At 41.8% G+C, this 12,506-nt stretch overlaps 1 protein-coding gene across 1 annotated transcript in view; it reads left to right on the top strand.

Moving 5' to 3' along the window:
* LOC143030935 (uncharacterized) overlaps positions 1 to 12,506 on the top strand; it is a 138,708-nt gene that overhangs the window by 22,753 nt on the left and 103,449 nt on the right. The window contains exons 7-8 of the mRNA XM_076194215.1: positions 1,860 to 2,062; positions 5,937 to 6,065. Of these exons, the coding sequence (XP_076050330.1) occupies positions 1,860 to 2,062; positions 5,937 to 6,065 (332 nt within the window). The remainder of the gene's footprint in view (positions 1 to 1,859; positions 2,063 to 5,936; positions 6,066 to 12,506) is intronic.

Genomic DNA, 12,506 nt, shown 5'->3' with positions numbered 1-12,506 from the left:
AGAGAAGATAAATAGAACAATTGGAGAAACATGAACTCCTAATGAATGTAAGAGTGGCATTTCAACACGTGGTTAACCCATTAAACTCCAATGACAAGATTCTTGTCATTTGGTCAAATAAAACAAAAAATCATAAAACACCAAAATGTTTGATCAAACATTTTGGTGTTTTATGATTTTTTGTTTTATTTGACCAAATGACAAGAATCTTGTCATCGGAGTTTAATGGGTTAATTAATGGCTGTGTAATGGTGGCAAGGCTACCACAAAGAGAAAAGCAAAAAAAAAAAAAAAATTATTACAAAGAGTGGCAACCTAGATGATCCCATCGCTGGGTGATAAGAGATATGAAGAGAGACTAGAAGAGCTTGAACTACCCGCATTGAAGGAGGGAAGTGAGATATGATAACAATATTTTGAGCAGAAAAAGGAGTAGAAAAAAAAAAGAGTGGAGAGGCTCTACTAGTATGAAAGAACAAGAGGCCAGCAAAAGATCAAGAAGTATAACTTTCCAAATGGATGCTTTACTATGTGAAACATGCTTAGAGGAAGAAATGGTGATTGTGAGGTTTAATGTTGTGAACTACCCCTGTCAGGAGGCTAGGATGGTGCCCCTCACAGAAGACTCTTTAGTGTGGAATTTGATATAAACCATACCCTTGGTCCAACTTACTGTTGTCACCTCAACCTTTGCCGCCAGTGGCAACATGGACAGAGGGGAAATAATCCAGGAAACAGCATAGAAATTTGATAAGTGGATATATATATATATATAGAGACAGGATTCTATGAGCATAGCTCCAACCCCACACACTACAGTAAACTCCCGATATAATGGATCTCGATATACCGGATATCTGATATAATGAACAAAAAATCTAACTGCACAAACCCTTGCTATAACAGATTTTTGTCTGTTATATCGAGGGATCTTCGGTTATAATGGATCTTTGGATGTAATGACAAACCCCTGTCCCCATATTGTGTGTTGTATTGAGGGTTTATTGCAATATCTAATCCTACTAATTTCTAATATTGGACAAACTTCAGGGTATAATGGATCTGTCTGGTATTTCCATCGGATATAATGGATCCTCAGTTATAATGGATCTTCGGATATAATGACAAACACCTGTCCCCATATCAAAGGTTTACTGTAGTTGGGCTATACACACACTGCATCATGAAAGGCATGGAAGTCCTTGATAGGATTTACTAAATTGGGACAAGAGAAACCCAAGAGGATATGAAAAAAAAAAAAAACTCAGGATAGTTATAGAAGAGAAATTGGGATGAGAAACCCAAGAGGACATAAAAAAAAAAAAAGTGGTAGATATCTGGACAAAACAATAGTGTGTGCAAAAACCATACACAAATTTAACCACTTCAGTACGGGACTTAAATCTCGCGGGCAGCAGCCAATGCCAGCCGTATGACGTAACGTAATAATATTCGCATCATAAAATATAGTCGCCGCTTTGAAAACCACAGAGAATGGGATTCAGGGCACATTTGGGAGAATGTAAAAACAGGGGCGACTACAATAAATATAATCAAGACGCCGATATGGCAGCGTCGCGAATCCACTTGCTCCTCATGACGCCTACGTGTGCGGCACCGTATGGAAGGGGTTAAGAGAGCAAACTAGACACTGCAAGATACAAAGACGGAACACCAAGAGCATAACTCCCCTTCCCATAAGATACAGTTAGGTAAATACACTCACCCCTTACCAAACTTGATTAAGCTATCATGGTTAGATAATGAGGCTGTATCATTCCCCAAGGGATGGACTAGTGGTCCTCCAGTGGGCCATGAATGTTGATGTTAGCAGTAATTTAATTTTTCACTATTTCCAGATCATAGAGTCTCGTGAGCGAGGGGATGGCCTGGAGTCTGAAGATTCAGCTGTTACTGTCTCGCATCTGAATCTGGTTGATCTCGCTGGGTCTGAAAACGTATCACAGACTGGTGCCACAGGCGATCGGCTTAAAGAAGGCGGCTTCATCAACAAGTCCTTGTTTATGTTAGGGCGTGTTATCTCACAACTTAGTGATGGAGAGTAAGTAGTTTGTTTTATTCATTTATTAAGTAATAAAAAGATGTTTTGGAAAGAAATTAAGAGAGGAAGAAGAGATGAATCAAGTATAGAAGAAAAATTAAAAGGTGCAGATGGAGAGGTGATAATGGAAGGGACAGCAGTAAGAGGAAGATGAGCAGAGTATTTTAGGGAGCTGCTAGATGTGGAGGAGGATGGGGAAAGGTAGTTACAGTGGGAAGCACTTAGAGAATGACTGATGAATGAGTAAAATCGAGGAGAATAAGGAAAGATGAGGTGAAAGCAGTTATTAAAATGATGAGAGCAGGTAAAGCACCGGGATTGGATGGATGTCATGAGAAGTGTCTAAAGGGAGGTACAATGATAGTGGACTGGCTGGTGAGGTTGTTTAATGTTTGTCTTAAAGTGAGTAGAGTACCAGAAAACTGGAGGAGTACCTATATAGTTCCACTTTACAAGGGAAAAGGGGACAAGTGTGAGTGTAGTAGTTTCAGAGGGATCAGTTTGTTGAGTGTTGTTGGGAAGGCTTATGGGAAGGTCTTGATTGAGAGGATTAGGAGAGGAAGACAGGGAGTAATTGGTGAGGAACAGTGTGGGTTTAGGACACCTTCCCAAACTCCGTCACTAACTTCCTTAATTCCTCCTCTGATCGTGTCACAAGCGCAGTGTCATCCGCAAACAAGAACTGACTTATCTCCCATCTTGCTCCATTTTTCTTTAACCATCTTCAATCCCCGGCCTATTACCCTTGCATTTACCTCTTGCACTACCCCATCCATGTATAAGTTGAACAGCCAAGGGGATGTAATGTATCCCTTGCAAAGTTTCACCTTTACATCAAACCACTTGCTCTCTCCCTTTCTAATTCTAACATAGGCTCTACCACTCATAAAAACTCTTGACTGCTCTCAACAGCTTTCCTCCTATCCCATATATCTGCATTACCTCCCACAGTGCCTTCCTGTCTACCCTGGCATAAGCCTTTTCCAAATCCATAAAGGCCCAAAAGACATCCTTACCTTTTCCTAAAGTTTTCTCATATATCTGCCTTACCACAAAAATCTGATCCATGCAACCCCTGCCTGTCCTAAACCCACACTGTTCCTCACCAATTACTCCCTCTGTTCCTCTCCTAATCCTCTCAATCAAAACCTTCCCAGAAGCCTTCCAACCTACATTCAACAAACAGATCCCTCTGAATCTACTAAACTCACGTTTGTCTCCTTTTCTCTTGTTATATGGAACTATACAGGCCCTCCTCCAGTCTTTCAGAACTCTTCTTTTAGACAATAAACAACTTCACCGGCCAGCCCACAGTCACTGTACCTCCCTTTTTTAGACATGCTGCATGACATTGATACAGACCAGGTGCCTTAGCTGCTCTCATCAACTTAACAACTGCCTTCACTTCATCTTTCTTTATTTCTCCTCCATTTTCTTCACTCATCACTGTCATTTTCTTAGTGCTTCCCATTGCAACTACCTTTCACCTCCCTATCCTCCCTCACATTTAGCAACTCCCTGAAATACACTGCCCATCTTCATTTTACTGCCTTCTCTTCCATTATCAATTCTCCATCTGCACCTTTTACCTTTTCCTCTCTACTTGATTTGCCTCCTATTTCTATTTTAATTTCCTTCCAAAATATCTTTTAATAACCTTCAAAATTTTCTGTCATACTCTTACCCAATTTCACATCTGCTCTCCTCTTTGCCTCCTTTACCTTGTGCTTTACTTCGTTTCATTGTACCTCTCATATGATTCTCTCATCCCATTTGTAACCAATCTGTGAATGCTCACCTCTCTTCTACAACCCTCTTTGCTTCATCCACCACTCACTACCCTTCATTCTACTTTCTCCCATCCTCCTTGTTCCACATACCATCTTTGCACACCTTGTGACTCCCTCCTTGAACCATCTTCATTCCCCCTCCACTCCTAGTGTTACTCTATCCTTTACTCCCTCCCACTCCTCTCTCAGCTTCTTCATGTACTCCTCCTTTTCTTTCTCTTTTAAGCAATTTACTCTTAAGCACCTCCCTACCTTGTGTCCTTTTCCTCTCTCTCCATCTATCGTCCACTCTCAACTTACCTTCCACCAAAGAAGTACCCAATATTCCTCCACTCTCCTAAGAACATGTACATCTAAAACTCTTTCTACTCTTTCCTACTCCTCTCCTGGTTATCACTATGTAGTCCATTAAAGCCCTATCTACCACCCCTCCACCACCCTCTCCCATGTGTATTTATGCTAGACATTCTTCCCAAACACTATGTTTGCTATCATCAACTCTCCACAACAATTTTTTTTCTGGAACTCCACACTTCTCAACCATTCAGTCTATTGGTTCATTTCCTACCCTAGTATTAAGATCTCCCAATACCATTACATTGACATTTCTCCCTAAACCCTCTATGCACTTGTTCAAATCTATCCACATTATCCTTGAAGAAACCTCCCACTCCACCACACATTTATCTATCTCTTCACTTACTAGTATAGCCACCCCTTCTCTCCTGACACCCTCCCAACTACACTCCCAAACTCAGACTTGCTCTTCCCTTTCATCTTAGTTTCACTCAATGCCAACACATCCATCTTTCTTTTCACAAACATACTGCCTATCTTTTCCCTTTTACTCTCATCTGTACCACATCCATGCACATGAAAAGACCCAAACCTTAGGGTTCTGGTTGGAAAACTCCTCCCAGACCTTCTTATGCCTTAGCTTTTTTTAGGAATGCCCCCTTTGGGGCTACAGAGAGTAGGATGCAACGATGCATAGTCCTGTCCCTGTCCCGTTTTTGTCGCCTTTTACTACACAAGTGGGAACATTCAGTGGCAATATTCTTCTCTCCTATCACAGGGTTCAGCAAAAAAATGAAATGAATATTCAGAGAAATAGTACAGAACTACAGGACAGTATTAACCCACTAAACTCTGATGACAAGATTCTTGTCATTTGGTCAAATAAAACAAAAAATCATAAAACACCAAAATGTTTGATCAAACATTTTGGTGTTTTATGATTTTTTGTTTTATTTGACCAAATGACAAGAATCTTGTCATCGCAGTTTAATGGGTTAAGAGTAGGGGGAGAGCATGACAGAGGGATAGTTGTAGTATAATAAAGTATCATCACAATAACAGGCAGCCAGTACCCCAGATGAATCTGTTTTCCCTAAAAAAGCATAGACTCAGAGGTGACTTGATACAGGTCTTTAAGATTTTAAAGGGAATTGACAACATCAAAAGTGACAAAATTTTCACATTGAATGAGAATCAGACAAGAAACAATGGTCTTGAACTGTCCGGAAATAGATTCAATTTGGAAGTAGGTAGAAACAACTTTGCCAACCGTGTAGTTAATGAATGGAATAAACTTTCTGCACAGGTAGTGCAATGTAGTTCAGTTCGAAGCTTTAAGAATCATTTAGATAAACACCTAAGCAAGATGCTGTAATGATTATAATCTATTTTATATTGTTTTTGTTTTGTTATCATTTGTGTGATTTTCATTTATTATTAGTTATATGTCTATTAATATTTACTATTTACCTGTTTGTTTATTATTTAACTATACCTATGTGTTTATTTATGTATTTTATTTGTTATTTACATTATAGTTTTTATTATTTTATTATTATGATTTTTTTCGCATCCGACCTAGATATGGACCAAAAGGTCTCCTGTCGGCATGCTCCGCCTTTGTAATCCTTTGTAGAAAGGCCCAATCCCATAAAATTTTTGTTTTGGTGCCTTCATGTTTATTATAATCACCAAGAGAGAATACCAATGTGTTTTTAATTAAATATTTTGTAGAATATTAGTTATATGGACCATATATATTGTATTTGTCATTTAACTTGTTTCAGAACCTTCATCAACTTCCGTGACTCCAAACTGACGAGGATCCTTCAAGCATCTCTAGGGGGTAATGCTAAGACAGCCATTATCTGTACTGTCACACCAGCTGGAATTGACCAAACACACTCGACACTGAGGTTTGTAGGGCAAGAATTTTTTTATTTACTCGTGAACTTGTAAGCCATTTCACATGATTTTAGGGTACCATCTCATTAAGTCTGTCAAAAGTCACACTGCTGACCAGGAGAGGACAGTGTTAATGAAGGGAAATTGTTTTTTCAAACAAGTTTAATAATGTGGCACAGGCCATCCCATACCTTCCCTTTCTGGCCAGAGACACAGAAACCAACCTTGGCTTATACACATGTCTGACATTGAAATATTTACCTAGTTGGGGTATTGGCTGCTTGTTATTGTGGCAAAGTAGCATGCAGTTGATACTTTAGGGTCTATATGCGGCGCCCCTACGGACCAGAGCCACATATCATTTTGTCTATGATAGAGGAAAACTCTTCATAGAGAAATGATGACACTTTTATACTACGACTGTCCCTCCGTTGTGCTGTCCCCCAACCCCTTGCTGCTGTCCTGTACCATTTCTCTGAGTATTCATTTTCTGATGTGGGGGAATTCCCTGTGGTGGGGGAAAAGAATACTGCCACCAAGTATTTCCACTTGGATCGTAAGAGGCGAGAAGAAAGGGACGTGGAGTGGGACTAGGCATCCTTCTCCTTGTAGCCCCACAGGGGACATTCCTAAACGAAAAAGAAAAGGCATAAGAGGGTCTGGGAGTTTTCGGACCAGCACCCTAAGGTTTGGGTCTTTTAATGTGCGTGGATGTGGTACAGATGAGAGTAAAAGGGAAGAGATAGGTAGTATGTGTGTGAGAAGAAATATAGACGTGTTGGCTTTGAGTGAATCTAAGTTGAAAGGGAAGGGTGAGTGTAAGTGGGAGGTTATCAGGAGTGAAGAGAGGGCGAGGGAAGGAAGGGGTGGCTGTTCTAGTAAGTGAAGAGATAGGTAAATGTGTAGTGGAGTGGAAAGTTTCCTCAAGGATAATGTGGATGAAGGTGAAACTGGGAAAGGAGATGTAGGTCTTTGTAAGTGCATATGGGCCTGGCAGTGAGAAGAGTGTAGAAGAAAGGGAGGCCTTTTGGATAGATTTAAATGAGTGCATAGAGGATTTAGGAAGAAATGTCAATGTAATAGTACTGGGAGACCTTAATACTAGGGTAGGAAATGGTTCAATTGATGGAGTGGTTGGGAAATGTGGAGTTCCAGGAAAGAATCGTAGTGGAGAGTTGATGGTGGAAATGTGTCTAGAGAGTTGATGATAGCAAATACAGTGTTTCAGAAGAAAGTCAAGCATAAGTACACATGGGAGAGGGTGGTGGATGGAAGGGTGGTAGATAGAGCGTTGATGGATTATGTAGTGGTAAATAGGATTATGATAGGAAGAGTTAAGGATGTACATGTGCTAAGGGGAGAGGGTGGGGGAATATCAGATAATTTTTTGGTGGAAGGTAAGTTGAGAGTGGAGGATAGATGGGGAAAGAGGAAAGGGACAAAAGGTAGGGAGGTGCTTAGAGTGAACTCTTTAAATGAAGATGAAAAGGAGAAAGAGTACAAGAAGAAGCTGAAGGAGGAGTGGGAGGGAGTGAAGGATAGAGTAGAGCTAGGTTTGGAGGAGGAATGGGGATGGTTCAAGGAGGGAGTCACAAAGTGTGCGAGGATGGTGTGTGGAACAAGAAGGACAGGAGGAAATAGAAGAAAGGGTAGTGAATGGTGGGATGAGGAAACAAAGAAGGTTGTAGAAGAGAAGAAGCGAGCTTTCACAGATTGGTTACAAAATAGGACGAGGGAGTCATATGAGAGGTACAAAGAAAAGAGAAGTAAAGCAAAAAGTAAAGGAGGCAAAGAGGAGAGCAGATGTGAAATGGGGTAAGAGTATGACAGAAAATTTTGAAAGTAATAAAAAGATGTTTTGGAAAGAAATTAAGAGAGGAAGAGGAGGCGAATCAAGTAGAGAAGAAAAGGTAAAAGGTGCAGATGGAGAGATGATAATGGAAGAGAAGGCAGTAAGGGGAAGATGGGCAGAATATTTTAGGGAGTTGCTAAATGCGAAGGAGGATAGGGAGGGAAATATAGCTGCAGTGGGAAATGCTAAGAAAATGAGAGTGATGAGTGAGGAAAATGGAGAAATAAGGAAGGATGAAGTGAAGGCAGTTGTTAAGATGATGAAAGGAGGTAAGGCACCTGGTCTGGATGGATGCCATGCAGAATGTCTAAAAAAAGGAGGTACAGTGATGGTGGACTGGCTGGTGAAGTTATTTAATGTTTGCTGGAAAGAGGGTAGAGTGCTTGAGGAGTGCCTGTATAGTTCCAATTTACAAGGGAAAAGGGGACAAGTGTGAATGTAGTAGTTTGAGAGAGATTAGCTTGTTAAGTGTAGTTGGGAAGGCTTATGGGAGGATCTTGATTGAGAGGATTAGGAGAGGAACAGAGGGAGTAATTGGTGAGGAACAGTGTGGATTTAGGATGGGTAGAGGTTGTGTAGATCAGATCTTTGTGGTAAGACAAATTTGTGAGAAAGCTATAGGAAAGGGGAAGGATGTTTTTTGGGCTTTTATGGATCTGGAAAAGGCTTATGACAGGGTAGACAGAAAGGCACTGTGGAAGGTTATGCAGATATATGGGATAGGGGAAAAACTTCTGGGAGCTGTCAAGAGTTTTTATGAGAGTAGTAGAGCTTGTGTCAGGATTAGAAATGGAGAGAGTGAGTGGTTTGTGGTAAAGGTGGGACTTCGTCAAGGATGCGTTATGTTGCCCTGGCTGTTGAACTTATACATGGTTGGGGTAGTGCGAGAGGTAAATGCAAAGGTAGTGGGTCAGGGATTGGAGATGGTTAAAGAAAATGGAGAAAAGTGGGAGGTGAGCCAGCTGTTGTTTGCTGATGACACTGCACTTGTGGCAGGATTGGAGGAGGGACTGAGGAAGTTGGTGACAGAGTTTGGGAGAGTATGTGATAGAAGAAAGCTAAAGATAAATGTGGGTAAAAGTAAGGTGATGAGATGTACAAGGGGTGAAAGTGGCAGTAGACTGGGAGTGAGCATTAAGGGAGCGACTGGAGGAAGTGGATAGTTTTAGATACTTGAGTGCAAATGTGGCAGAAAATGGTGGAGTGAAGGTGGAGGTAGAATGTAGATTGAGAGAAGCGAGTAAATGCCTTGGTGGATTGAAGAGTGTAATGAGGAATAGACATTTGGGAATGGATGCTAAAAGGAGACTGTATGAAGGAGTGATTGTGCCAGCAGCACTGTGTGGGGCAGAAACATGGAACATAAGAGAGGAAGAGAGAAGGAGTTTGAATGTGTTTGAGATGAGGTGTCTGAGAAGTATGATGGGGGTTACTAGGCTATATAGAGTGAGAAATGAGGAGGTGAGGAGAAGAACAGGGGTGGAAAGGGAGTTGGGAGATAGTGTTGATGAAAGAGTATTAGGATGGTTTGGACACATGGAAAGAATGAGTGAAGAAAGACTAGTAAAAGAGGTATGGAAGGCAGATGTGGAGGGAGTGAACATGAGGGGACGTCCTAGGATGAGGTGGATGGATGGGGTGAAGGGGGCTTTGGGGAAGAGGGGAATGTCTGTTGAGGAAGGACGGGAGGGGACAGAAGACAGGGGTGAATGGAGAATGGTTGTATATGGTTGATGTTGTGATTGCATAAGGTGGAATGGACGGGTGGGATGGGGGGTGAGGTAGTATGTATGAGCAAAATTTGACGCATCCCGAAGGGATTTCTCCACGTTTTCTCCTTTTATGCATGGGGGGACGGAGAGGGGGGGTCGCTGATTTAATGAAGCGGCCTTGCTGTAGATGTGCTGTGTCTTGCGACACTGCTTCTGACCCAGGGCAGTGGACAAGGTGTAGGGATGACCCGTCATCCAGGAGGTGCTAAGAGAAGAGGGAGGGTGGAGGGGTGTGAGGTGTATTCAGGGATGGAATGGGTGGGAATGATTTTATGCCTTTTCCTTTTTGGGTACCTCCCTTGTAAGGAGGAAAAAGCCTTGGTATATGTATGTATGTATGTGTTATACAGGAAGGGAGCTATACTTGTGGTGACCTGCCTTTGTATCTTTCAGCATCAAGTTTTTTCTTAGATTCTTGAGTAGTGTTTGCACACACTGTTTCTTTATTTAAATTATTCCAGGTATTCTTCTCTACCTGATTTGCCTCCTATTCTATGTGTGAAGCTTTTTCTTTTTTCTTTTTCTTTTTACAGATCTCTTCTCTAGTTATCCTTTTTGAGTTTCTTTTTGTGTCCTCTTGTTTTTCCATTGTCTCATTTTAATAAGTCATTCCTATCTAGGATTTTCATTCCTTTCATGATTCTATAAATAGTCTGTAGATCTCCTCTTTCTCTTTATTCCAGAGTTGGTAATTCCAATTTGGACAACCTTTGTTCATATGTTAATTTGGAGAGAGTTGGTGCCTTACATTTGGTACTTGTATGACCTTCAGAACTGACAGAAAAAAAACATAGGTATCCTAGCACTTTTTCCCCCTTGCAAGGGAGGTAGCCAAAAACAAAGGCATAAAATCTACTACCACTCTTTCCATCCCCACCCACTCCACTCCCATTCACCACCCCTCCCCTCTTATCTTGGCTCCTCCTGGATGACAGGTCATCCCTGCATCTTGCTCACTGCCCTGGGTCAGAAGCAATGTAGCAAGACACAGCAAATCTACAGTAAGGCCGCTTCATGTAATTGGTGACTCCCCCTCTGTCCCCTCATGCAAAAAAAGAGAAGACGGAGAAAGCCCTTCAGGCTGCATCAAGATATCATTCAAACATACTCCCTCACCCCCCATATCCCACCCACTCCCATGCATCACAGCATCATCCATACACAAACATTCTCCACTCTCCCCTACCTTCTGTCTTCTCTCTTTCTTCCTCAACATTCCCCTCTTTCTCAATGCCCCTTTTACCCCATCCATCTATCTCATCCTAATTTACCCCCTCATGTTCATTCCTTCCACCTCTGCCTTCCACACCTCTTTTACTAATCTTTCTTCACTCATTCTTTCCATGTGTCCAAACCATCCCAATACTCTTTCATCCACCCTATCTCCCAACTCCCTTTCCACCCCTGATCTTCTCCTCACCTCCTCGTTTCTCACTTTATCCAGCCTAGTAACCCCTACCATACTTCTCAGGCATTTCATCTCAAACATTTAAACTCTTCTCTTCCTCTCTTATGTTTCATGTCTCTGCCCTGTACAGTGCTGTTGGCACAGTCACTCCTTCATATAACCTCCTCTTAGCCTCTATTCCCAAATGTCTATTTTGCATGACACTATTTAATCCCCCAAGGCATTTACTTGCTTCTCCCAATCTACAATCTACCTCCACCTCCACTCCTTCCTTTCTTGCCACATTCACACCCAAGTATCTGAAACTATCTACTTCCTCCAGTCTCTCTCCATTAATACTCACAGCTAGTCTGCTGCCACTTTCTCCTCTTGTACATCTCATCTACCTTACTTTTATTCACATTTATCTTCAACTTCCTTCTTTCACACACTTTCCCAAACTCTGTCATTAACTTCCTCAATCCTTCCTCTGATCCTGCCACAAGCGCAGTGTCGTCAGCAAACAACAACTGGCTTATCTCACACTTTTCTTCATTTTCTTTAACCATCTCCAATCCACGACCCACTAACTTTGCATTCACCTTTCGCACCACCCCATCCATGTAAAGATTGAACATCCAAGGCGACATAACGCATCCCTAATGAAGTTCCACGTTTACCTCAAACCACTCGCTCTCTCCATTTCTGATTCTAGCATAACTTCTACTACTCTTGTGGTAAAACTATTGACTGCTCTTAAAAGTTTTCCTCCTATCCCATATATCTGCAATATCTCCCACAGTGCCTTCCTGTCTACTTTGTCATAAGCCTTTTCAAATCCATAAAAGCCCAAAAAACATCCTTACCTTTTCCCAAAGCTTTCTCACATATCTGTCTTACCACAAAAATCTGATCCACACAACCCCTACCTGTCCTAAATCCACACTGTTCCTCACCAATTACTCTACCTCTGTTCCTCTCCTAATCCTCTCAATCAAAACCCTCCCATAAGCTTCCCAACTACACTTACTGATTCCTCTGAAACTACTACACTTGTACTTTTCCCCTTTTCCCTTGTAAAGTGGAACTATACAGACACTCCTCCATTCTTCCAGCACTCTACCCTCTCTTCAGCAAACATTAAATAACCTCACCAGCCAGTCCATCAGCTCCCAAAACCAAAGTAAAAAGGCATAATTTCACTCCCACCCCTCCCTCACTCCCTCTTTTCTTGGCTCCTGGATGTTTGGTCATCTCTGCATCTGGCCCATTGCCCTGGGTCATAAGCAATGTAGCAAGACAGAGCACATCCACAGCAAGGCCACTTCATTTAATCGGTGCCTCCCCCCTCCATCCCCTCATGCAGAAAAGAGACGAAAAGTTAGCCAAAGTCAGAAGGCATAATTTCACTCCCACCTATTTCATCCCCATACACTCCACT

Source organism: Oratosquilla oratoria, chromosome 12 (genome assembly GCF_046742065.1).
Source record: "Oratosquilla oratoria isolate Oo_2021 chromosome 12, ASM4674206v1, whole genome shotgun sequence".
NCBI classification, from domain to species: Eukaryota; Metazoa; Arthropoda; class Malacostraca; order Stomatopoda; family Squillidae; genus Oratosquilla; species Oratosquilla oratoria.
Note: the sequence above shows the minus strand (reverse complement) of the source record. Positions and strands in the feature narration are given on the sequence as shown.